This window comes from Schistocerca americana, chromosome 2, assembly GCF_021461395.2.
Source record: "Schistocerca americana isolate TAMUIC-IGC-003095 chromosome 2, iqSchAmer2.1, whole genome shotgun sequence".
In the NCBI taxonomy this organism is placed as follows: Eukaryota; Metazoa; Arthropoda; class Insecta; order Orthoptera; family Acrididae; genus Schistocerca; species Schistocerca americana.
The window spans coordinates 204,673,189-204,700,940 of NC_060120.1; the positions used below are offsets into that span (position 1 = coordinate 204,673,189).

The 27,752-nt window shown below is 44.1% G+C and overlaps 1 protein-coding gene across 1 annotated transcript in view; it reads left to right on the forward strand.

Annotated features, from left to right (window-relative positions):
- Positions 1 to 27,752, forward strand: part of LOC124595120 (sterol O-acyltransferase 2-like) — a 169,855-nt gene that overhangs the window by 75,129 nt on the left and 66,974 nt on the right. Inside the window, exon 4 of the mRNA XM_047133716.1 lies at positions 1,015 to 1,185. Within this exon, the coding sequence (XP_046989672.1) occupies positions 1,015 to 1,185 (171 nt within the window). The remainder of the gene's footprint in view (positions 1 to 1,014; positions 1,186 to 27,752) is intronic.

The following is a 27,752-nucleotide window of genomic DNA, read 5'->3' on the forward strand; positions in this document are numbered from 1 at the left end:
AACCACAGCGGAAATCACAAATGTTTCTTCAGCTGCTTCTCTGCACGGACGCTGTCCGACCTAGACCTCTGTCGTATCGTTGTACTAATTCTCCAATACCCTCGTCATACAAGGCAACCACATGAGTTTTTTGCCAATTCTAAGCTGGTCTGCAGCTCATTGTTTGTGTCAAAATGTCGTCTTCATAGCCAGCGGTTCATGTGGGCAGACATAAAAAATCAGAGGGAGCAAAATGGCTCTGAGCACTATAGGACTTAACATCTGAGGTCATCAGTCCCCTAGAACTTAGAACTACTTAAACCTAACTAACCTAAGGACATCACACGCATCCATGCCCGAGGCAGGATTCGAACCTGCGACCGTAGCAGTCGCACGGTTCCGGACTGTAGCGCCTAGAACCGCTCGGCCACCGCGGCCGGTTCAGAGGGAGCCAAGTCCAGGCTATATGGTGGATGATCAATCACTTCCCATCGGAAACTCTGCAGTAGCGTCTTCATTGCCCCAGCATTATGCTGCCACGTATTGCCATGAATAAGTAAATGCATGGCAGGTACGTTATGTGGGGTTGCGGGAAACAGTTTTCTAGGCATCTTTACGTACTCACTGTACGCTCACAATTGCAAAGAGCAACGTGACGCGAGAGACACTGTCCAACGCATCTGTGCAAAGCTTCATCGGATTTTCACTGTGATTTCCATTTCGCGATAGATTGGAAATTATTTTCTGCATACCCCTCGTGTTTCTCTCTCCTCCCTTTCAAACTAGTGGAAGTGAAGCTGTGAGGGCCAGGGAAGGGGAGAAATTAGTCGCCCATGGATAGCTCAGAAAGTAAGAGCATTGCCCGCGAAACAAAAGGTCGCGGGTTCGCGTACCGGCCCGGTATTCATCTACTTGCAGATTTTATATTACATAATTTGACCTCTATGGTTCATTGCAGTTATCATGATAGTGGATTAGGATGAATGAATCAGTGAGTCCTTGGACAGGGTTTTGAAGTGCTGAATTTGTCCGCAGGCACCAGCCCAGCTCGGGAGCCCTGCCGGAGAAGCAGTTCCTGGCGAGGGAGTCGCTGTTGACGGACCTGATGAAGATCAAGCACTTCCACACCGTCTACAACATCTTCGTGGCCATGTTGCTCATCCTGTTCCTGCACACCGCCGTCTACGACCTAGTCGCTGACGGGCAGTAAGTTCCGTATTGTTACTGCATCAGTAATAACAATGATAGCATGACGACGACGAATCGAATTAAAAACAGTAAATGCTGTAGTTCTCGATACACAACAAAATATATTCTTCTGAATATGTCATTAACATCAGATATAACTGCACGCAAGTAGTTCGCTGCTATACACATATGTTCTTTTTTTTTTCGAAAAGCTCGTTATTCCCCATGTGAAAAGGATTTTGAGAGACAGGGGAGTGAGACAGGGTTGTAGCCTATCCCCAATGTTATTCAATCTGTATATTGAGCAAGCAGTAAAGCACACAAAAGAAAACTTAGGAGGAGGAATTAAAATTCATGGTGAAGAAATAAAAACTTTGAGGTTTGTCGATGACGTAATTCTTTCAGAGACAGCAAGGGACCTGGAAGAGCAGTTGAGCGGATTGAGCAGTGTCTTGAAGGGAGGATATAATATGAACACCAACAAAAGCAAAACGAGGTTAATGGGATGTAGTCGAATTAAGTCGGGTGATGCTGAGGGAATTAGATAAGGAAATGAGACAGTAGTAGTTTTGCTGTTTGGGGAACAAAATAACTGATAATGGTCGAAGTAGAGAGGATGTCAAATGTGGACTGGCAATGGCAAGGAAAGCGTTTCTGAAGAAGATAAATTTGTTAACATAGAGTATAGATCTTTCTTACTATTCCACTACCAATGTACAGTTTTGTTACATCACCGAGAGTGTTGTTGCTAAACTCCATGTTTTACTTGGCTCACATTTAAGTAGCTTACATTATTGACCAATTTCACTCGTCACTTTATAGCGGTGGGTCTCTGGCAGATTTAACGTTTCCTTTTTACTCTGTGGATGTACAATCTTCGTAGTTTAGAGTGTTACGTGAAATGTCATTCACATAAATCAGAAACAGAAGAGGGCCCAATACCGAATCCCGTGGCACACCGTATTTAGTATTCGTAATTTTATGCTTGTGAACACCAATCGCAGTTCTAAGCAGTACATACTGCTTTCGGTTCCTCAGGTAGAAATTCAATAGCTCGTAAGCAATACCTCTTATGGTAATGTTACATGTACTGTACTATGTCATAGGTGAGTGACAATCAATGTGGACACTGCTTCACTGTTGAAAACAGAAATACCTAAATAAAATTTCCGAAAAGGATTTCTACTGAAACGGAATATTATTTTTCTATATGGTTATCACTAGCAACCATTCTCCACCGTGAGACTGAAGTAACCCCTCTAGGCTACAACTGAACAAAGCTCCGGGGCCCGATGAAATCCCCCATCAGATTATATACCTAATTTGCTGTTGCGTTATCATCTCTTTTAAACTTAATCAACCGTAGATACCTCAAGCAAAAAAACTATGCTAAATAGTTGGAAGGAATCACAGGCCACACTCATCTACAAGAAGGGTGGTAGAAGTGATCATCAGAACTCCATCCAGTATCCTACACTTCCATTTGTTATTGAGTCTTAGTACACCTTTTGAGTTCAAGGGTAATGAGGTATCTCGAAAATAACGACTCAATTCCAGTCAGTATGGATTCCGAAAAAATCGATCATGTGAAACACATGTCGTATTTTCCTCATATGACAGCCTGAGAACCATGAATCAAGGCAATCAAGTACTTGATTCAGTACCACACCTATCTCTCCTATCAAAAGTAGGTACGGTCGTATAGGGTATCAGCGGAATTAGTTAATGGGTTGAGGGTTACTTGGTAGGGAGGACGAAGCAATGTTATTTTGGATGGAGAGTCGCTGACGTAATTAATTCCAAGTGTACTCTAGGCAAGTGTTAATCACCTTGCAGACAATATTAATAGTAATCTTAGAATTTTCGTAGATGATGTAGCGATGTATTATAAAGTACCATCTGAAAACAGCTAAACAGATATTCAGTCGGATCTTCATAAGATTTGGAAATGATATAAAGATTGGCAACTTGATTTAAGTATTCAGAAATGTAAAGTTGTGCACTTCACAGAACGAGGAAACATAGTATCCTAAGATGACAGTATCAGTGAGTCACAACTGGGTTCTTCCAACTCATACAAATACCTCGGAGTAAGACTTCGTAACGACGTAAAATGAAACGACCACATAGGGTCAGTCGTAGATGAAGCAGGTGGCGGACTGCATTACATTGATACAACAGTTAGGAAATACAATGAGTATACAAAGGTGATTGCTTACAAATTAGCTGTGCAATCCATCGTAGAATATTGCTCAAGTGAGTGAGATATGGACTAAATTGTACTAACAATGGATATTGAACGTATACAGAGACGGGCAGCAGAAATGGTCACAGGTTTGACCCGTGAGAGAATAGCGGTGTTGCTAAAGCAACTGAACTAGCACACTCTTGAAGATAGTTTGCGTTTCTCTCTAGAAAGCCTGCTTACGAAGTTTCAAGAACCATCTGTAAAAGGCGAATATAGGAGTATACTAAATGTGCTTATGTATCGCTCCCTTAAAATAGTGAGGGCAATATTAGATTCATTACTGCGCAGGAGGAGGTATTTAATCCATCTCTCTTCACGCTCTCCAAATGTGAATGGAAAGGGAAGAAGTCTTGTAATTTGTACAATGGGACATACCTTCTTCCGTGCAATTCAGTGGTTGGAAATGGATGAAGACGTAGACGTAGATTTCTGAAGGGAAAGACATACTTCATTTATAAACATTTTAGTTGAGTATCTCTTACAGGTTAGGATTATTTCTTTCAGTAATACGTCCATCTGCAGCAACGGTATTTTGTTAACCTGTATTAGTCCAACTCAAAACAAGGCTGCAGCTCGGAAACAGGTTAATAAAATGTTGTGATTGACAATGGTGTATAACCAACAAAAATATTCCGAAGGTGTACTTTCTTTTAACGGCATTAAAGTGCTCTTGAAAGATAAGAACAACAGAATAAAGCTTGTATGGGTTTGTAGTTAAATCTCCCACACAAGTACACTAAATATGAGACCTAAGCCTGCCGACAGACAACATTTACAACACAGCTGAGTGAAGTTTGCATCGCGATGAAAGTGGAAATGCACTTTGGTATTTTTTTTTAACTTTAAGTACATCGCTCGGTCAAATCTTTCTTCCAGACATAAGACTTTACATATACATACTTACATACGTACTCTCCCTTTTATATTTAAGGCCGTTAAAAAAGTTAGTTTTGCTGGTAAATTGAACAGAAGTTTGCTGCCTGCATGGGAGCGTAAACGGCAGTTTTGGTTACGTCAACTTGTCGGCTGAGTGGGTTGAACTTTAATGGTTCTTGTAGACATTTCAGAGCATGTTTACGGAGGGGATACCGATGAGAGTTCAGTAATATCTTTCGGAGGCTGATTGTACAGACCATCTCTAACAGATGTCTGAGAATCGATTGCATTGTAAACTGAACAATACAAAAAAAAGAATTTTTATGAAACAATATATACTGCAATAGTCCCTTGTCACTAATATTTTAACCACACAACGCGTTTCGGCAGCATGCTGCCATAATCAGGTGCATTTACAATTACTTTGACTGTGTAATTAGTACGAAGTGACGTTTGTTTCCTATGATTTGTGTGCAAGTGAGGTTGTGTGTCGAAGAAGACGCCTGTTATACTGTGTTAATTCAGTGATAGGTATGATTAACTCATTTTGTTAATACTTTTACTTAAATTTTTGTTGATTATTTCGTTGTCTGGCACACACAGACAGTAAAAAGTACACCACAACTTAACACATTCACAATCATTTGTTTACATCAATCCAAAGAGTCGTAAAAGCTAAGATAAACTCGTTTATATTGCTAAAACTTTAATATACTGTGAAGAGCAAACATTTACACCTAGATGTATTTACGTCATGGAAAATATTAGGTGAGGGGTTTGTAAAAACAATTTTTTCAATGAAATAGGCATTCGACGTTTGAGAAGTTTTTTAAAGAACTTAATATTTATTTTCAAGTTTATAATTCAGTAACATGTCTCCATGTACTATGCCATTAATGAATAATTCCAATTCTTCCTATAAGTCCTTTTGGTGGCCCTTCTCCATTTCACTAATACAGCCTTCACAGCACACAACAGCAACAGACACTAGGACACAATGTTAACACACATACAGATAAACACTCACAGTAAGGCATTTATAAAATAGTATGTAGTACCTGCAAAGCCCTCTATGTATGCCAAACTGGGCGAGACTTGAAAAAAGATAGAATGAACATAGAAATGCCTACTACACTAACAACTACAAAAAACCAGCAATAGTCTCCCACATACAAAGTACAGACCATTTATTCCATGAGTTTGGACATAATTTTCAAAATGGCTCTGAGCACTATGGGACTTAACATCTGTGGTCATTAGTCCCCTAGAACTTAGAACTACTTAAACCTAACTAACCTAAGGACGTCACACACATCCATGCCCGAGGCAGGATTCGAACCTGCGGCCGGAGCGGTCACGCGGTTCCAGACTGGAGCGCCTAGAGCGCACGGCCACACCGGCCGGCCATGATTTTCATTCGACATGAAACGGACAAGGGACGCCAAGTAACACGAGCAATTGGAAATCTCACTCATGGCGCAGTAAATGGAGATGTTACTAAACGATAAAGTTGAAAGTAATATTTCTAAGTTCTTTAAAAACTTCTCCAATGTTGAATTCTTATTTCATTGAAAAAATTGTGTTTACAAACAGTAACCTAATATTTGCCATGAGATAAATACATCTAGATATAAATGTTTGCTCTTCACAGTATATTACACTTTTAGCAACAGGAACTAGAGTATCTCAGCTTCTAAGACTCTTTGGATTGATGTAAGGAAATTATTATGAAAGTGTTAAATTGCGGCTCACTTGAATGAAATTTTTCACTCTACAGCGGAGTGTGCGCTGATATGAAACTTCTTGGCAGATTAAAACTGTGTCCCGGACCGAGACTCGAACTCAGGACCTTTGCCTTTCGCGGTCAAGTGCTCTCCAACTGAGCTACCCAAGCACGACTCACGCCCCGTCCTCACAGCTTTAATTCCGCCAATACCTCGTTTGCTACCTTCCAAACTTCACATAAGCTCTCCTGCGAACCTTGCAGAACTAGCACTCCTGGAAGAAAGGATATTGCGCAGACATGGCTTAGCCACAGCCTGGGGGATGTTTCTAGAATGAAATTTTTCACTCTACAGAGGAGTGTGCGCTGATATGAAGCTAGAAACATCCCCAGGCTGTGGCTAAGCCATGTCTCCGCAATATCCTTTCTTCCAGGAGTGTTAGTTCTGCAATGTTCGCAGGAGAGCTTCTGCGAAGTTTGGAAGATAGGAGACGAGGTAATGGCGGAATTAAAGCTGTGAGGACGGGGTGCGAGTCGTGTTTGGGTAGCTCAGTTGGTAGAGCACTTGCCCGCGAAAGGCAAAGGTCCCGAGTTCGAGTCTCGGTCCGGCACACAGGTTTAATCTGCCAGGAAGTTTCATGTGGCTTGCTTGTTACTGTGCTCAGTATGCCAGACAACGATATTACCAACAAAGATGTAAGAAATACACTAACGAAATGATCTAACCATGCATTTCACTTAATGGACACACTATAACATATGTCTCTCTGAACAGGCGTCGTTTTGGACACAACCTCGCTGGCACAAAAAGCAAAGGAATTTAACGTCACTTCAAGTTAAATACAATGTAAAAGTAACTATAAAAACACCAGACGATGGCAGCATGCAGTCAAACGCGTCTTGCTAATAAAATATTAGTGACTGTTACACTATGTATTACTTCATAAAAGTGTCACAATATAGTCGCAGCCCTCAAATACCAGTCATAAAAAGTGGATAAATTTAATAACAAAGAATATAGCTGAAAGAAAAGTCTAATTGAAACAGGAAGATCAGCTTCAGCTGGTAAGATCCTAGCGTTGCAGACAGAAAAGTAAAGGTCCAAAGGACCGTTGATGCTGATCGACCGCCGTGTCATCCTTTGCCAGACGGCGTCATCTGGATGCGTTATAGAAAATGCTCAGTGTCATGTATTTTAGAAATGGTTCAAGATATTAAAGGTGATTTGCTGCAATATATAGGGCGAACCAGAACTCCACCACCATTCCTTTCAGCTGCAATAGTAAGAACCAAAACAAGAAAAAAGTCTAACTTTGTCTCTAAAATACGTAAGGAATTACGAGCAATTCAGATACTCACAGGTACTTGTAGAATTTCTACAGAGACCTGGCAGTGAACAAAAGCACGGTGAGTCGTTGGGCGAGGTGTCTGTCATCGCAACAAGGTCGCGCAATCCTGTCCGACCTTTCTCCACGTCACTATTTTCAGCTGTCTTCTCTTCCGTCGATTGGGACTGACTTGTAGTCGTTTTTAACTCCCCTCTTTGTCTTCGTATTTTACAGTTTTGACATCGGCTCGTACGACAGTAGTTGTTTTTGCGACCTAAAACAAAAAACAACAAATAAAATCATATTATATCTCCCGCATGCCAGCCGACCGCACACGGCTGTGACTGATCCGACAATCTTTTGTCTGACATCGCTACGGGCAATGAAACTCGGACTCATCATTTCGAACAAGACAGAAAACAGCAATCCATGGACTGCGTCACACTATCTCTCCTGCGAAGAAAAAGTTCACAGCTGTACAGTCAGCCGGTAAAGTCATGGCGACGTCCTCCTTCATGGTGGAACAATCTACTCTGAAGCGTATTCTGCTACCCTAAGGAAATTGAAGAAACAATTTCAGCGTGTTCGTCACAAAAAACAAAAAAAATGCAAACGAACTTCTCCATGAGGACGCAAGGCCTCACACGAGTCTGCCGATCAAAGAGGACCTCACAAAACTTCGTTGGAATCTTCCTCATCCACACGGCAGCCCGGATCTCGCACTCTCCTCAGTTTGGCCCAATGAAACACGCATTGCGCGAGAAGCAGTACATGGATGATGGGGAGGCGACTGGCGCAGCAAAACCTGGTCTCCGACAGTGGAGTGGTACATGCGGGCATATAGACCAGTAATCTGATTTAAGTTCGTCGCACGAAAAGGAGGTTCTGTTGAGAAATTGCTTTGTATCCAATCGAATGGAGAATAATATGGTGTGCTGGAATCATGAATAAAACCAATCTGCCTTCAGGAAAAAATGTGTTGCATTACTTACTGAACGCCCTACATTCATTCATGTAGAAGAGGTACTCTTGTAAAACCAGATGACTGTCTACGCAACACATCTTATTATGGGTATTTAGCGTAGAGAGGGAACTCATAAAAGTGCACTGGTAGACATAACTTACGGCAATGAAAAAACTACTCCATGATGTGTCACTGACAATTAAAATATGATCCATGAAACTTGGACCATATATAGAAAGGACTCCTACAGTGTAAAACGAGAGGTATGTGAATGAGATACCCACCCTGAGACAGAAATGACACTTCCATTCGAAGACAATAAGTACACCAAAGTCATTTATGATGGTCCCCTGGACATTACAAAAAGCATGTTAGAGTCCAGCGTGCTCCATTCCTGGCCACAAGGCTGATAAAGAGTTCTTGTGGAAGGTGGGTGACAAATGCTGTACGGTCGTTGGTGGTTGCAGACGTGCTGCAATACGTCATCCCTACGTATCTCACACGTGTTCGGTGGGATTTAAGTCAGGGGAACGGGCAGGGCAGTTTATTCACCGTATGTCTTCTCGCTTCAAGAGTGCTGTACGATACGGTTGCCCATTTCCGTACATAGGAGTGAAGTCAGGGTTGAATACACCCCTGAAAAGACGCACATGGGGAAGGTGTACAGTGCCACCATAGCATTGAGCGGTGAGAGTACAGTGTGCAAAGATTTGGGGGTCAGTACTCCCATGAAAGATCAAGCCCCTCACACCATAACACCTGCATCACCAAAACGATGACGTTGGACAGTGTTCCTCAGCGCAGTACCGGTTCCAATCTCTCGACATATGACGATACATAAGGCATCCCTGGAACATTTTAGAACATGGTGATCCAGGTGTTGCTGTGTCAGGCATAATTTTGCATGGGCGTACTCACTTTCAAATCTTTGAACACTTTACACTCACCGCTCAACGCTACTGTGACAATGTACTGCCGGCCGCGGTGGTCTAGCGGTTCTGGCGCTGCAGTCCGGAACCGCGGGACTGCTAGGGTCGCAGGTTCGAATCCTGCCTCGGGCATGGGTGTGTGTGCTGTCCTTAGGTTAGTTAGGTTTAAGTAGTTCTAAGTTCTAGGGGACTTATGACCTAAGATGTTGAGTCCCATAGTGCTCAGAGCCATTTGAGCCATTTGACAATGTACTTCTTCACCATGTGCATCTTTTCAGGGCTGAATACAGCCCTGACTTCATTTTTATGGATGAGTATGGGCGACTGCATCAAATAGCACTGTTGGAGAAGCTCTTGGAACGAGAGGATAATCGGCGAATGGACGGATCTGTCCGTTACTCCAACTGAAATCCTATCCAAGACGTGCGGGTTGCGTTGGAGAGACGTATTACAGCATGTTCAACTGCACCAATGACCATCCAGCAGTTGCAAACTCGTTGACAGAGGAATGCAATTCGCTATCCCTAGAACTCCTTACTCAAATTGCGGCCAGCATGGAACCACCCTGCAGAGCATGCACTGCCGTCTGTGGGGATAACACAATCTATTTAGAAGCATGTCGCGCCATTTGTAATATCTAGGAGACCATCGTGAATCGCGGAGACTTCATGTTTTTATGGCCATTGGAACAAAAGTATCTTTTTTGTTCGTTTCACAGCGTATTTATTAAGTTACCTTCTATGCTACATTGCACCAGTTCTTTCTGTGTATGGTCAGTTTCAGCTACGTTACTTGGCAGTGACTAATCATGTGAAAGTTACTTCCAACATTGTATTTTGCACACCAGTGTATGTCGCGCACCAGTGTACACTCCTGGAAATGGAAAAAAGAACACATTGACACCGGTGTGTCAGACCCATCATACTTGCTCCGGACACTGCGAGAGGGCTGTACAAGCAATGATCACACGCACGGCACAGCGGACACACCAGGAACCGCAGTGTTGGCCGTCGAATGGCGCTAGCTGCGCAGCATTTGTGCACCGCCGCCGTCAGTGTCAGCCAGTTTGCCGTGGCATACGGAGCTCCATCGCAGTCTTTAACACTGGTAGCATGCCGCGACAGCGTGGACGTGAACCGTATGTGCAGTTGACGGACTTTGAGCGAGGGCGTATAGTGGGCATGCGGGAGGCCGGGTGGACGTACCGCCGAATTGCTCAACACGTGGGGCGTGAGGTCTCCACAGTACATCGATGTTGTCGCCAGTGGTCGGCGGAAGGTGCACGTGCCCGTCGACCTGGGACCGGACCGCAGCGACGCACGGATGCACGCCAAGACCGTAGGATCCTATGCAGTGCCGTAGGGGACCGCACCGCCACTTCCCAGCAAATTAGGGACACTGTTGCTCCTGGGGTATCGGCGAGGACCATTCGCAACCGTCTCCATGAAGCTGGGCTACGGTCCCGCACACGTTAGGCCGTCTTCCGCTCACGCCCCAACATCGTGCAGCCCGCCTCCAGTGGTGTAGCGACAGGCGTGAATGGAGGGACGAATGGAGACGTGTCGTCTTCAGCGATGAGAGTCGCTTCTGCCTTGGTGCCAATGATGGTCGTATGCGTGTTTGGCGCCGTGCAGGTGAGCGCCACAATCAGGACTGCATACGACCGAGGCACACAGGGCCAACACCCGGCATCATGGTGTGGGGAGCGATCTCCTACACTGGCCGTACACCACTGGTGATCGTCGAAGGGACACTGAATAGTGCACAGTACATCCAAACCGTCATCGAACCCATCGTTCTACCATTCCTAGACCGGCAAGGGAACTTGCTGTTCCAACAGGACAATGCACGTCCGCATGTATCCCGTGCCACCCAACGTGCTCTAGAAGGTGTAACTCAACTACCCTGGCTAGCAAGATCTCCGGATCTGTCCCCCATTGAGCATGTTTGGGACTGGATGAAGCGTCGTCTCACGCGGTCTGCACGTCCAGCACGAACGCTGGTCCAACTGAGGCGCCAGGTGGAAATGGCATGGCAAGCCGTTCCACAGGACTACATCCAGCATCTCTACGATCGTCTCCATGGGAGAATAGCAGCCTGCATTGCTGCGAAAGGTGGATATACACTGTACTAGTGCCGACACTGTGCATGCTCTGTTGCCTGTGTCTATGTGCCTGTGGTTCTGTCAGTGTGATCATGTGATGTATCTGACCCCAGGAATGTGTCAATAAAGTTTCCCCTTCCTGGGACAATGAATTCACGGTGTTCTTATTTCAATTTCCAGGAGTGTATGTCGCGCACCAGCGTATGTCGCGCACCAGCGTACACCAGCGTATGTCTCGCACACCAGCGTATGTCTCGCACACCAGTGTATCTTCCACAGCAGTGTATCTTCCACACCAGTGTATTTTGCACAGTCTGTGGAACACAATACCAAAATAAGAGATAAATTAACATATTATTTTAAAAAACTACAGAAAACAAAGATTTTTGTGCTATCAGAAGATCCATTCCGACTTTTACTACTCAATGAAACTGTATTTTTTCTGGAATCGCTCCATCGCCCCAGAACTGGAACGGCTGTATCATCTTTGCAGCGCTTCGTTATTTATGTTTATTGTACTGTCTCGACATCAAGTGGGTAGATGGCATGCTGGAGCGTTTGCTTTTAACATTACTTGCTTAAAATTTCAGCTCATCATCTAAGGCAGTAGTAAAACCTCGTTTATCCAGAATAGGTTGGACCTGGTGGCCATTCGAACTATCGAAAACCCGGAAAAAATCAGCAATTCCAAGAACAGTTAATACTTTGAGTCAAATACAATAATCACACATTGAAAATTTATTTTCTCATATACCTTGAATTATGTACAATATTCACGTAATTTTTGACGAGATACTAGAAAGAAAACGCAGTGATTTTTGTGCTGTGAAATAATAAATATGTTTCTTTTGAGCAGATTGGTACGCCGTTTAGTGCATCACTCAACATTAGTTCAGCCATAGTGGTTTCTGTCTAGCATTCCAAATATTAAGGGATTTCGGTAAATAATAATTTTTTTCTGAAAGCAGTCTGGGTTTATTCAAGATTCCAATACACTGTTATTCCCCATTCGTTGAACTACGAAAGCCTTTTTTAAACAACCTTCGCTCAATGTGATGGCCTTACGCCCCCTCACTATGAAGGCTTGTATGCCCGCTTGGTACCACTGCATTGTCCACGTCGGAGACAGTCTTGCTGCCTCAACAACCTCCTCATCATCCGCGCAATGCTTCGCGAGGAGTGCATCCTTCCATGGAGCAAGTAGATGTAAGCCGGAAGGTGCGACATCCGGGCCGTGGGATGCTTGAGGAAGAACAGTCCAATGAAGTTTTGTGAGCTGCTCTCTGGTGCGCAGACTTACTTGTGGCCTTGCGTTGTAATGAAGTGCGTTTGCATTTTTGTTGTGACGAAAACATTGAAATTGTTTCTTCAGTTTCGTGAGGATAGCACAATGCAGTTGAGTTCACCGTTACACCATGAAGGATGGCATCAAACAGAACAACAGCTTCAGCGTCCCAGAAGACCCTCGCCATGGCCTTAGCAGCTGAGGTTGCGGCTTTGAACTTTTTCTTCGGAGGAACGGTGGTGTGGCTCCACTCCATGGATTGCCGTTTTGTTTCCGGTTTGAAGTGATGAACCCGTGTTTTATCGCTAGTGATGATGAAAAAATTGTTACGATCAATCTCCTAACGCGCAAGCAACTCCGCACAGGTGGCCCGTGATTGCTCTTTATGGTATTCTGTTAGGTGGCGAGGAACCCGGTGGTTCAAAATGGTTCAAATGGCTCTGAGCACTATGGGACTTAACATCTGAGGTCATCGGGCCCCTAGAACTTAGAACTACTTAAACCTAACTAACCTAAGGACATCACACACATCCATGCCCGAGGCAGGATTCGAACCTGCGACCGTAGCAGTCGCGCGGTTCCGGACTGAAGCGCCGAGAACCGCTCGGCCACCGCGGCGGGTGAACCTGGTGGTCACACACCTTTTGAGTACCAAAACTGGTACAAAAGTGTGTCAACACTACGAACAGAGACGTTCAGTTGTGCAACGAGGTGTTTGTTTGTGAACCGTCGATCACGTTGAGTGAGTGTCCTCAAGTTCCAACATTGCAGGAGTCAGAGCTTTGTGCGGCCGGCCGGCATATGAAAGACTGGACAGGTTTGCCAGACCTTGTTGCGACGTGACAAATGCTCCGCCCAACGACTGACCGTGCTTTCGTTCACTGCTAGCTCTCCGTAGAGATTCTGCAAACACCTATAAATATCTTCAATGCTCTGGTTTTCAGCCAAAAGGATCTCAATGACGGGTCTCTGCTTTCAAGTCATCTCCGCTAGAGCTGCCATTTTGAAGGATACGTATAATGCCGCCACCAAACGGAACCTCAAGAAACTGTAGGGGCTGAAGCGGGACTATTCCTCGATGTCTCACAACAAAATCCGCATTTTTGTCTTTATTTTTTGTCATCAGTCTTCTTACTGGTTTGATGCGGCCCTCTACGAATTCCTTTCCTGTGCTGACATCTTCATCTCAGAATAGCACTTGCGACTTACGTCCTCAATTATTTGCTGGATGTATTCCAATCTCTGTCTTCCTCTACAGTTTTTGCCCTCTGCAGCTCCCTCTAGTACCATGTACGTCATTCCCTCATGTCTTAACAGATGTTCTATCATCCTGTCCCTCCTCCTTATCAATGTTTTGGACATATTCCTTTCCTCTCCGATTCTTCGCAGAACCTCCTCATGCCTTACCTTATCAGTCCACCTAATTTTCAACATGTAAATGCTTCGATTCTCTTCTGTTCCGGTTTTCCCACAGTCCATGTTTCACAACCATACAATGCTGTGCTCCAAACGTATATTCTCAGAAATGTCTTCCTCAAATTAAGACCTGTGTTTGCTACTAGTAGACTTCTCCTGGCCAGGAATGCCCTTCTTACCATTGCTAGTCTGCTTTTGATGTCCTCCTTGCTCCGTCCGTCATTGGGTATTTTATTATCTAGATAGCAGAATGCCTTAACCTCATCTACTTCGTGACCACCAATCCTGATGTTAAGTTTCGCTCTGTTCTCATTTCTACTGCTTCTCATTACCTTCGTCTTTCTTCGATTTTATCAACCGAAATTGGCCGAGAAAAATGTGTTGCACTACTTATCAAACGCCCCCAGTAAATCATTTTCTCCAGCTGGATTATTGCCACTGTATGTGTTATAGTGCCTTCAGATTGAGTGCCAACTTCATCAGGTAATCGATCGCTAACATCATTGTCCGTAGGAGAAGAAACGGTGATAATTTCGTCACCTGGTGTCACGATTTTTGAAGCAAAACTCCTCCTTGGTTTTTCTTCCGCTATGATCCGTACGAGTCCCGAAGCATTTATTTTTCCAGCAATTCTCGTTTATTTATTCTATGTACTGTATCTAACTTCTTGCCTATAAACATACCACATTCTTTCTATTTGATGTTATTTTCCAATCGCAATAAACCGGGGAATACAATACTGTAAAACTCAATCTTAATTTGTCAAATGACACTGCCAAGAGCTATGTATGACGATTGGCTGATTTAAATTTAATGATAGTCGTCGTAGACTGTTACCGCTATTACTTCCGGAGTGTCATCTGCTGTACAGTTACTGCACGTGAAAAGGAGATCCATAATAATGAGGGACGGATACGGAAAGTTCCACTGCACAGTCAAACTGAAAAGCCGGGTCAGTAAACTATCACTCACCGGTATCCGAGGGTATTACCGAATTCGCGTTGCGAGAAGGTACATTAAACAGATTTGTGAAAGAGATTTTGCTCCCGAATGTGTCATCCGCCTGCACTGTAAATTCTGAAGGTCGTTCTGCAGACACTGACTTATCAACTCGATATTTCACAGGAAAGAGGGGGAACCAATCAAGGACTGCATTTGTAACGAGTTGCCGACGTTCTGTGCAAGATGCACTAGCGTTCAGTATGAATAACGTTGATGCAGTGTTCGAGCAAACGGGTGTGCCACAACTCACAGCGTCTAGTGTCATTGTGAAGGCCGTAAGCTGCTAGTCACAAAGTAACATATCGCACGCCACTGCTGTGTTCCAGAATGCGGTTTAACTTCCGAATGGGAAGCGCTAGAGGAATATAGACGAGGTGGTCTAGTAGCGGGCACTGGCAGACGCTCAATACCTGTTGCTGACAGGTATGCATCTCAACTGCAGCGAACTCGGCAGGCACAAGCATGGTACAGTAGGCCGCTGTACAATTCTCGCATCGTGTACGTAGACCCACAATATACACTACTAGCCATTAAAATTGCTACACCACGAAAATGACGTGCTACAGACGCGAAATTTAACCGACAGGAAGAAGATGCTGTGATATGCAAATGATTAGCTTTTCAGAGCATTCGCACAAGGTTGGCGCCGGTGGCGACACCTACAACGTGCTGACATGAGGAAAGTTTCCAACCGATTTCTCATACACAAACAGCAGTTGACCGGCGTTGCCTGGTGAAACGTTGTTGTGATACCTCGTGTAAGGAGAAAAAATGCATACCATCACGTTTCCGACGTTGATAAAGGTCGGATTGCGGTTGCGATTGCGGTTTATCGTATCGCGACATTGCAGCTCGCGTTGGTTGAGATCCAATGACTGTTTGCAGAATATGGGTTCAGGAGGGTAACACGGAATGCCGTGCTGGATCCCAACGGCCTCGTATCACTAGCAGTCGAGATGACAGGCATCTTATCCGCACGGCTGTAACGGATCGTGCAGCCACGTCTCGATCCCTGAGTCAACAGATGGGGACGTTTGCAAGACAACAACCATCTGCACGACCAGTTCGACGACGTTTGCAGCAGCATGGACTATCAGCTCGGAGACCGTGACTGCGGTTAGCCTTCACGCTGCATCACAGACAGGAGCGCTTGCGAAGGTGACTCAACGACGAACCTGAGTGCACGAATGGCAAAACGTCATTTTTTCGGATGAATCCAGGTTCTGTTGACAGCATCATGATGGTCGCATGCATGTTTGGCAACATGGCGGTGAACGCACATTGGAAGCGTGTATTAGTCATCGCCATACTGGCGTATCATCCGGCGTGATGGTATGGGGTGCCGTTGGTTACACTTCTCGATCACCTCTTGTTTGCATTGACGGCACTTTGAGCAGTGGACGTTACATTTCCGATGTGTTATGACCTGTATGGCTCTATCCTTCATTCGATCCCTGCGAAAGCCTACATTTCAGTAGGGTAATACACGACTGAATGTTGCAGGTCCTGTACGTGCCTTTCTGGACACAGAAAATGTTAGACTGCTGCCCTGGTCATCACATTCTCCAGATCTCTCACCAACTGAAAACGTCTGGTCAATGGTGGCCGAGCAACGAGCTCGTCAGAATACGCCAGTCACTACTCTTGATGAACTGTGGTATCGTGTTGAAGCTGCATGGGTAGCTGTACCTGTACACGCCATCCAAGCTCTGTTAGACTCGATGCCCAGGCGTATCAAGGCCGTTATTACGGCCAGAGGTGGTTGTTCTGGGTACTGATTTCTCAGGATCTATGCACCCAAATTGCGTGAAAATGTAATAACGTGTCAGTTCTAGTATAATATGTTTGTCCAATGAATACCAGTTTATCATCTGCATTTCTTCTTGGTGTAACAATTTTAATGGCCAGTAGTGTACTACAACTTTTTCTCGGTCAATTTCGGTTGAAAAAAAAAAAAAAAGGAATTTGTTGTGGGATATCGTAGAATGTTCCCGCTTCAGCCTCTAGTTTTAGGAAGTTCCGATAGATAACGGCGCTACACTTACCCTTCAAAATGCGTATGTAATGCAGATGCGTTCCAATTAGAGAGCGGTCGTCGAGTTTCTTTCGGAGGAAAACCAGATCATCCCAGATACCCATTGGCACTTGCAGAATGGCTGCGGTGACCTAGCAGCGAACAAAAACACGATGAGTCGTTGGGCGAGACGTCTATCATCATCACAACAAGGTCGCACTTACCTGTCCGACCTCCCGCACACAGCTCTCTCCTGCAATGTTGGAACGTGCGGACACTCTCATTCGAGGCGATCGACGAAACACACCCACACACCTCGCGGCACAGCTGGACGACTAAGTTGGCAGCTCTCGTCCAGCAGTTGGAGTACTCAAAGGTTTGTACCCGTTGGGTTCCTCGCCTCCTAACAGACGAACGTAAAGAGCAACGAAGAGCTGTCTGTGTGGCATTGCTTGCGAGTTACGATGTTGTTCGTGACGACTTTTCGTCGAACATCGTCGCAGACGATGAAACACGGGTTCATCACTTCGAACTGGAAAGAAAAAGGCAATCGATGGAATGGAGCTATATCACCTCTCCTGTGAAGAAAGCGTTCAAAGCCGCACGCGCAGCCAGTAAGGTCATGCAAGGGTCTTCGGGGACTCTAAAGTGGTTATGTCGTTTGATGTCCTCTCTTGGGGCAACGATCAGCTCTGAAATATATTGCGCTACCCTCAGGAAACTGAAGAAACGACTTCAGCCTGTTGGTCGCCACAACAAAGCAAACGAACTTCTCCATGACAACGCAAGACTTACACGAGTCCCCGCACTCCCGAGAAGGTAAGAAAACTTCGTTGAACTGTTCTTCCTGATCCACCCTACAGCCCGGATCTCACATCTCACATCTCACAACTTCCACCTGTTTGACCCAATGAAGGGTGCGCTCCGAGGGAAGCAGTATGTGTATGACGGAGGTTATTTGTACAGCAAATCGTTGGTTCTAACGTAGACCAGTAGAGTGGTACTATGGGGGCATATAAGCCATCCCAGTAAGGCGGTGTAATGTCGTCGCATTGAAGATCATGTCGAAAAATAGCATTCTGTAGCCAAAAATGGGAAATACAATGGTGTATTTGAATCCTGAATAATAATACATTTGTTTCAGAAAAAGTATTGCATTGCTTATTGAACGCCCCTCGTACTTTGTTGACCATCCTGACCCACGACTTAATGTGAGTCGTCTTTCTTCCCTGTTTTTAATTTCTATTGCCTTTCTAGTCATTTTCGTATTGTGGTCATGCGTACATCCAAACAAGATAGCTTCTCTCTGACGTTATGTCACGTCGAGCCGTCCTACTGAGCTGATTCCATACAAGCGATTGGCACATACACACCACGCCACTTCACTGCCATGACTTGGACCAGGGCGGCTGAGGGTCACATGACTGCCTCTTGTATCATTTATAGCGGTCCGAAGCGGCCAGAGTGACCTATTAAGGTGGCGAATTATACTTTGTCCGGCGAGCTTATCTGCACAACGAGATCACGTGCTGACAGCCCGAATAAAATTACTTGATAGTTGACACATCACGCACCGGAGCTGGTTTCCTCCAACTAGAGTGCTCAAAGTTACGCTCCAGCCGTTCTCCGTTGCAAAACTGCTTCAACAATTGGTCAGTTCACTTACAATTCCCTGCCTGGCATTCTTTCTTCATGTGTTCGGGTCCTGAACCATGAGTCTGGCGCACGTACACACACACACACACACACACACACACACACACACACACACACACACACAAACTATGCTAATAAAATACGCACGTTTCATACACAGGACTTACCAAAACGCCTGACAAGCTTGAAGAGTCACACTACTCGATACTTCTGCACAAGACGCGATTCAGCGTCACGTGTACAGTTACTATCAACAGTGATAGGCTTACATTAGATCAGCTTCTTCGATGTTGCGTGAAGCCGAATATTCCAAGACTGCAATACATCATCCCGACTGGGTCACCAAAATCATAAATATAATTACCTAACACAGTGTTGTGGCGTAGCGCAATACTTACCGAACAGATGCGGTGTGTAAAAGTTCGTGGGTTTGAATCTTGTCAAGTTTAGAGATTTATTTCTAAACATAATCTAGAGTGTATTATTTTTAACCAGTTAATTGGATTAAATGTAATTATTTTATTTCTTATTTTTTGCCACGTCGTTTTCGTCATTGTATTGACTTTATTTGCTCTTATTTTTTCTCCCTGTTATTCTTGTTTCGTTCGTAATTGGCCTGTGTCACCTGTAATCGGACCTAGAAACGACGGAGAGGCTTCGTCCCGCCATAGCCCTCACTGTTTCACAACCCCACAACAGGCCACAGCAGTCCACCCACCCCACCGTCGACCCACACCGAACCCAGGGTTATTGTGCGGTTCGGCCCTCAGTGGACACCCCCCACCCCCGCGAACGTCTCATGCCAGACGAGTGTAACTCCAAATGTTTGCGTACGTGGAGACAGTGTTTGTGCAGCAATCGCCGACACATTGTAACTGAGGTGGAATAAGGGGAACCAGTCCACATTCGCCGAGGTAGATGGAAAACCGGCTTAAAAACCATCCACAGGCTGGCCGGCACACCGGATTTCGACGTTAATCCGCCGGGCGGATTCGTGCCGGGAACCGGCGCGCCTTCCCGCTCGGGAAGCAGCGCATTGGACAGCGCGACTAGCCGGGAGGGCAATTGCAGTTTGCTTTCAGTGCTGAAAGCGAATTTTTTCTGTCTCGAGTTTCTCGTAATGGTTAGTTTTAATCGCCGTGAATAAAGCGATCGTGATGTTAGTTCTGCCGCAGACTTTTGACCGCCGTTTTCTAGGATAAATTGCACATCATGTGGTTGTGGCTAGCTTAGGACAGGAATTTAATTTCAGGGCTACAACGCGTGTCGTCTGCCGCAGTTCGGTCCTTAGTTACTTAAAATCAGCTCTAGACAGAGCATCTAGCATTTCCGACACACCTCGTGGCGGCCACTTCCAACAATGCACCGCGTTGCACATTAACAGCTTCTGTGTTAAGTGTACCGCAGTGTTTATCACCTATAATCGAGTCGGTAGCTAGGAGCGGCAAGTGAGACGTCTACTATAAAATAATTTTAGTCGGACTACAGTGCGTGTGCGTGGTTGGATACCTATTTATGTGTTTAACAGAGTAAAACTGATGACTTGCTTGGGTAATTAGCGTACTCTACATACTTTTACTCGGAACTTCGTCCTACGTCATGATCTTCAGCGGTAATGCCACTACAGTCAAGAATATTTCTTTGATCGAAATGTTAAGTCGATAAGCAGACATATTGCAGAAAACTTTTCAGAGCCTTGCGTTTAATAACAAGAGTGAACAAAAATAAACAGCAATGGCGGCCGAAGACCGCCGACGTAAGAAGTCATCCTCATTCTGCTAACAGTCTTGTCAGAGGGCGGAGGAGTGGACGGAGGGTCAGGACACTTTCTAGCCCTTGGGGTGGAAATTGCCTCTAAAAGACGGAAGCATCACCAATGATCAATGAGGATGCAAAAGGCAATGGAAACCACTGCATTAAAGCCACATGATGATGACAATGATGATGTGGATGGTATTTTGTTCGTGGGGCGCTCAACTGTGATGTAATCAGTGCTCGTATAATTTCCCAGTCTTGCCATTTTCCCGAATGATCGTGAAATGATGAGGGCAATACAAACTCGCAGTCCCCGGGCAGAGGAAATCGCCGACCCTGCCGGGACTCGAACACGGGGCCCCGTGCTCCATCCCAACGCTACCCACGTATCCACATGACGTTTGGCCTGTAATTGAAAAAAAGTGTCAGGATGGTGTCTCCATTGACAAAAGATTCCGGTGTAGTCTCTCATTCTGATCTCCGGAAGGGGATTCACAACGGACAGGTGACAACGAGAAAAAGATTGAATAACCAGAATCAGACTGCGGGATCTCGGAAGTTTGAACTTGATAGGGAAGCTAGAAAATCTGAAAACGGAAATTCTAAGGCTTCATCTAGATATAGCGGGTGTCAGTGAAGTGAAATGGAAAAAAGACACCGATTTCTGGTTATACGAGTGTAGGGTAATATCAATAGCAGCTGAAAAAACGGGAGAAGAAGTTGTTATGAATAGAAAGATATGACAGAATGAGAGTAACTGTTATCAATTCAGTGATAGGGTTGCTCTCATCAGAATCGACAGTAGACAAACACCGACAACGATAGCCAAAGTATACATGCCGATGTCGTAAGTGGAAGACGAAGAGCTAAAGTATATGAGGATACTGAACGGGTAATTCAGCATGTAAAAGGAGATGGAAATACTAATAGTACTGGGAGACGTGCATGCGTTTATAGAGGAAGGGATAGAACAAAAGGTTATGGGAAATATGAGCATGATACGAGAGACGAGAAAGACTAATTGAGTTCTGCAATGAATTCCAACTAGAAACAGCGAATACTCTGCTCAAGAATCACAAGAAGAGGTGGCATATTTGTAAAACGCCTGGAATACTGTTAAATTACGTAATGGTCAAGAAATACGCAAACCAGATGCGGGATTGTAAGACGTACCTAGGAGCAGACACAGACTAAGTTTACGACCTAATGCTAATGAAGAGTAGGCTGAAGTTTGAGACTGGTCAGGAAGAATCAGTTCGTGAGGAAGTCGGGTACTGAAGTACTAAGGAATGAAGAAATAAGCTTGAAGCTCTCTCGAAGCTATAGATAATGTGCTAAGGAATAGCTCAGAGGTAGTTCAATTGAAGAGGAATGGACAACTCTAAAGAGGGCAGACACAGAAGATCAAAAGAAAAACACAGGACCAAAGAAGGTAACAATGGCGAAGCCCTGGGTAACAGAAGAAATACTTCAGTTCATCCATGAAAGAAGGAAGTACAAAGATGCTTAGGGAAACTCATGAATATAGATATAAGCCACTTAGGAATGAAATAAATAGGAAATGCAGAGAAGATAGGGTGAAACGGTTGCAGGAAAAATGAGAAGAAATAGAAAAAGAAATGATTGTCCGGAGGATTAACTCAGTACATAGAAAAGTCAAAGCAGTCTACGGTGAAATTAAAAGCAAGGACGGTAACATCAGGAGTGCAGTGGGAATTCCAATGTTAAATGCGGATGAGAGAGCGGATGGGTGGAAAGATTACATTGAAGGCCGCTAAGAGGGAGATGACTTGCCTGATGACGTGGAAGACGAAGAAATAGGTGTCGGTAGGGAAGGGATAGGGGATTGATAGGGAAGAGATACGGAATCGAGTATTAGAATCAGAATGTAAAAGAGCTTTGGTGGACTTAAGAACGGATGAGGCAGAAGATATAGATAACATTCCATCGGAATTTCTGAAGTCATTGAAAGAAATGGAAACAAAATGACTACTGACGTTGGTGTGTTGAATGTATGAGACTGGCGATATATATCAGCCTTTCGGAAAACTATCATCCACACAATTTCGAAGATTGCAAGAACCGACAAGTGCAATAATTTCCACACAGTCAGTTAAACAGCTCACGCATCAAAGTTGCTGACAAGAATAATATACAGAAGAATGGAAAGAAAATCGAGGATCTGTTAGACGACGATCAGTTTCGCTTTAGGGAAGGTAAAGGCACCTGAGGGATTGTTTCGGCGTTGCGGTTGATAATGGAAGCAAGACTAAAGAAAAGGGACCGATGGCCTTTGTCGTCTGGTCCCTTCAACCCCCACAAACCAACCAACCAAAGAAAAATCAATACACGTTCATAGGATTTGTCGAACTGGCATAAGCGTTCGACAACGTGAAACGGCGCAAGATGTCCAAAATGTTCAGAACATTAGGGCTGAGGTATAGGGAAAGACGTGTAGTAAACAGTATGAACAAGACCCTAGAGGGAACAATGAGTGGAAGAACAAGAACGAAGTGCAAGGATTAAAAAGAGGATAAGACAGGGATATAGTCTTTCGCACCTACTTTTCAATCTATACGTCGAAGAAGCAATGACGGAAATTAGAGAAGAACTGAAGAGAGGGGCTAAAATTCAGAATGAAAGAATATCAGCGATAAGATTCGCTGAAGACATTGCTATCCTCAGTGAAAGCGCAGAAGAATTACCGGATCTGTTGAAAGGAATGAACAGTCGAGTGGGTACAGGACATGGATTGAGAGTAAAATGAAGAAAGACGAAAGTAATGAGAAGTAGTAGAAATGAGAACAGCGAGAAACTTAACATCAGGATTGATGGTCACGAAGTCAATGAAGTTAAGGAATTCTGCTACCTAGGCAGCAAAGTAATCTATGACGAACGGAGCAAGGACGACATGCAAAGCACACTAGCACTGGCAAAAAGGGCATTTCTGGCGAAGAGAAGTCGACTAATACCAAACCTAGGTCTTAATTTGAGGAAGAAATTTCTGAGAATCTATGTTTGGATCACAGCATTGTATGGTAGTGACACACTGGCTGTGGGCAAACCGGAACAGAAGAGAATCGAAGCATTTGAGATGTGGTGCTACAGACTAATGTTGAAAATTAGAAGGATTGATAAGGAATGTAGAGGTTCTCCAAAGAATCTGGGAGGAAAGGAATATGTGGGGAAACACTGACAAGGAGAAGGGGCAATATAATACGACATGTTAAGAGATCAGGGAATAACTTCCATGGTATCAGAGGAAGCTTTAGAAATAATTCCCATATAGATGATTCGCCAGTGGGATTTTATGTTCCGGTGCAAAAGAGTCATACAGGTAGTCAGCAAATTGGGAAGCACCAGATATTAAAAAATAAAGACTATAGTATTAGCTACTCCTCTCGCTATATGAACATTTGGACACAGTGTGCAAATGCCGTTACTGTTTCGAGTGGTCTTCTTAGGACAAAAAGCACATGCCGCAAGTAGTTTCCGTTGCATTATCAACAATCAACTGCCTGATCGAAAATTGGAACGGCACTGTGAAATGCGCATGTGGTTAGCGAACAAATATAAAAAGAAAAGAAAATATACACATGAGAGCACTCTCTTGAAATCAATAAAGTAACCTAAATGCTTTAACATACCAAACCGTGATCCAGAATCTTAACCTCTTCTTGCGACGGACTGGATGTTAATAGCTCTCCGGAAATTTGCGGCAACTAAAAATCCTCGATAAAATTCAAGTAATATCGTAATGCTACTTGAATAAAAGCAACTGCGTTAGTTAACATAATTCACTAAGATGAGTTTTTTTGCCTTCTCTCTTGGACTGCGCAATAAATGAATCATTTTTACAATTCGATTCTACAATCTTGTTTTCTACACTGCCATGTATCTTTCGCTTCTACGTACATGCTCTTTCACAGCCAGAACATAGTTAAATCGTTTCTTGAAACTTCCAGGCAGATTAAAACTGTGTGCCGGACCGAGATTCGAACTCGGGACCTTTGTCTTTCGCGGGCAAGTACTCAACCATCTGAGCTACCCAAGCGCGACTCACAGCTGCCAGTACCTCGTTTCCTACTTTCCAAACTTTACAGAACCTCTCCTGCGAACCTTGCAGAACTAGCACTCCTGAAAGAAAGGATATTGCGGAGACATGTCTTAGCCACAGCCTAGGACCCTAGGGGATGTTTCCAGAATGAGATTTTCACTCTGCAGCGGAGTGTGCGCTGATATGAAACTTCTTGGCAGATTAAAACTGTGCCGGACCGAGACTCAAACTCTGGACCTTTGCCTTTCGGGGGCTAGTTTGGAAGGTAGGAGACGAGGTACTGGCAGAAGTGAAGCTGTGAGGACGGGGCGTGAGTCGGGCTTGGGTAGCTCAGATGGTTGAGTACTTGACCGCGAAAGGCAAAGGTCTCGAGTTCGAGTCTCGGTCCGGCACACAGTTTTAATCTGCCAGGAAGTTTCATATCAGCGCACGCTACGCTGCAGAGTGAAAATCTCATTCTGAAATCGTTTCTTGTTTGTCAATTTTTTCCTGACAGAAAATAATTCATGATCTCTGAAACGAGGCGACTATACGGATAAAATTCAATATATCTGCCTAACCGATCGAAACAGCGCGAACAGCAGAAAAGTGCGGTTGTATTACAGCCTAACGCGAATCTTAACTCATGGCCCTAATGTCCCAACCTTCTCCTCCCACCTCCACCCCACCCTCATCCCCCACACCCGACCACCTTCCCGATCGTGGTATCACAATGCTTAGGTTGACGTAAAAACGTAAATTCCGTTCACAAGACATTTCGAGCCCATCATTACCGACCGATCGCTGCGTCACCCTCTGCCAGTGACCTTATTGGACGCGGTATGGAGGGGCAGAGATTAGTACACCTCTCCCACGGACGTTGTCAGTTTTCGTGATTTGGACACGGTCAAGGTGGTTAGCCGCACAGGCGCACTTAGAATGAAGCAGCAGATTAATTTTTCAGAGTAACGGCCTCTCTACTAAGACAATATCCCAAGTTATAATGTATTAAAAGTAGATTGAGAAGTAATTCCCGTGATGTAACAATGCGATTAGAGTACCACTACTTGTAAATGGTTGTTAGTAAAGTTTACAGAAGCACGTTGCATCGGCTTCTGCTGCTTGTCAGTGCATTACTTGAACTATTAGACACCCTCGAAGATTGTCCTTTACAGGGATTTATAAATGAATGCATCCCACATTTCGCACCCTGCCAAGAAAAATGATAAAACTCAGAAGTGCAGTACTTGAGAAAACTTGAAGAATTAATTCTATAAAACTAACACTGAAATAGTACAGTATAAGCTTCTTTTAAATTTCAAGTAGGTATTGTTGGCAGTGAATTCCGTTACATTTTTCCTGCACGCCGGGGCACCTATTTTTCCGAGACGTGAACTAGGACTGCCATTTTTCGACTTGTCACTTTTCTTCCCGGTGTGCGGTATGATGATCCGTTGAACTGCTCATGTGAGCGCCTCTGTCCATGTTAAACGCCAGAGGTCTTTCCTGTGACTGCCCGTCTATTTTCGTTGATTGGTGCTTGATTGACTGCTGAACGACGAATATTGATGCACTTCGTAACGTTGGCCTGACGTGGATGTGCTCTCATTTTTCCAACTGTTGAGTCGTCGTGGCATACTCGTATTCAGTCGTTTAGGCTGGATTCATTGGTCAAATCGTCGTGCACAGCTAATCAATAGCACTGCAAAGAACTAATATGTTGTCTGTAACAGTGATATACAAGTTGCAGTTCTTATATGCTGACCTTGTTTATAAATTGTTATTCTTCACCCATCGTTTTCTTTCCTCTTATTAATTTCTAATTTATTTTTATGGCATAGCACTCCACAGCCTCGCTCGCTGTTTTTCAGGCTCCTCAGTTGAGGTTCTACTTCTACACACATGTATTCCGAATAACTTCGATATCTTCTTAAAACAGCAGCAAATGCAAGCAGTCTTTTTTTCTTTTTACGTTGGCCGATTGTCTAGATCAGTGGTTCCCAACAGGTGGTCCGCGGACCCCCAGGGGCCCGCGAGCTATGCCAAAGGGGTCCGCAAGATGCTATTAGAATAAAAAATATATTAAATACATTTCGTATGATAACAGATTTTTTGTTTTGGCCGCTTCCTGCATGAGCAGAGCTTTAGCGAACGCTAACTTCTGCGTCTAGCGTCCCCCTAGAGCCAACTGACACTAGCACACTCCAGCGCAAAACTAGAATCAGATAGAGGCAAATAGTTCAGCTGTATGACGTTAGACTGCGCGCGCTGCCTCTTTGCAGCTGAAAACTGACTGTCACTTTACACAGAAACTCGCAATTCAGATGACAATCGGCCATTGTTAATTAATTACCAGTTTACATTTTCAATATTCTGTATTAAAACAGTAGTGTTTGTTAAGTGTTGTTTTTCGCGGAAGCGACAGTTCGCGTGGTTAATAATGGACCATTGGTTAAAAAGTGGTTCGTTAAAACGAGAAAAGCCTACAGAAATAATGGACTCAAAGGTCAGATTGAACTCGTCTCATTAAGAACTGAAAATTAAAACTAACTGTATACTGATGGAGTACTCTGTTGTAACTGTATTTTTTCAAATAAATAATACCTTGTATGAAATTAGCGTTTTCTTATTTTTCACACGTCTACTCAACGCAATCTCAAGTGTAGTACACTTGGAAGACCAATACACTCAGTTTTAATTTTTTCCTGTTATTTTCAGTTCATACTAAATTTTTAATTTTTTAAGGGGATTGTTATACTAAACACCCAGATTTGAAGACAAAGATTTTGAGCAATAATCAAAAATTTAACAATAACAATGATGGCTAATTTGAAAAAGTTTTAAGCTCAATATTTTTTCAGTAACGAATATGTCAATTTTTTTCTAAGTACCAAAAATAGAAAACGTATAAAAAGACTCTTAATGTGGCTTTTTTAGGTACTTGATACTGTGATATAACAAAGTACCAATCATGCTCGATGAGGGGGTCCTCGAGAAAATTTTGTTGTAAACCTCTGGTCTAGATGTACTTGCCTTGCTTTCGCCGTCTTTTGTCGTCCAAGCTGGCGCAGTAGGATTGCAATCCTCCTCCGTTCCTCATGATTTACACATATGTGACATAAGTCATAAGATACTTCCTAACATCGTGTCGGACGTACTTTTGCCCGACGTAGTACAGTAACCCGACGCGGAATGGACTAAACAAGTCTGTGGGAGTCCCCTGTAGAAATATCGACTCATAACTGCGAA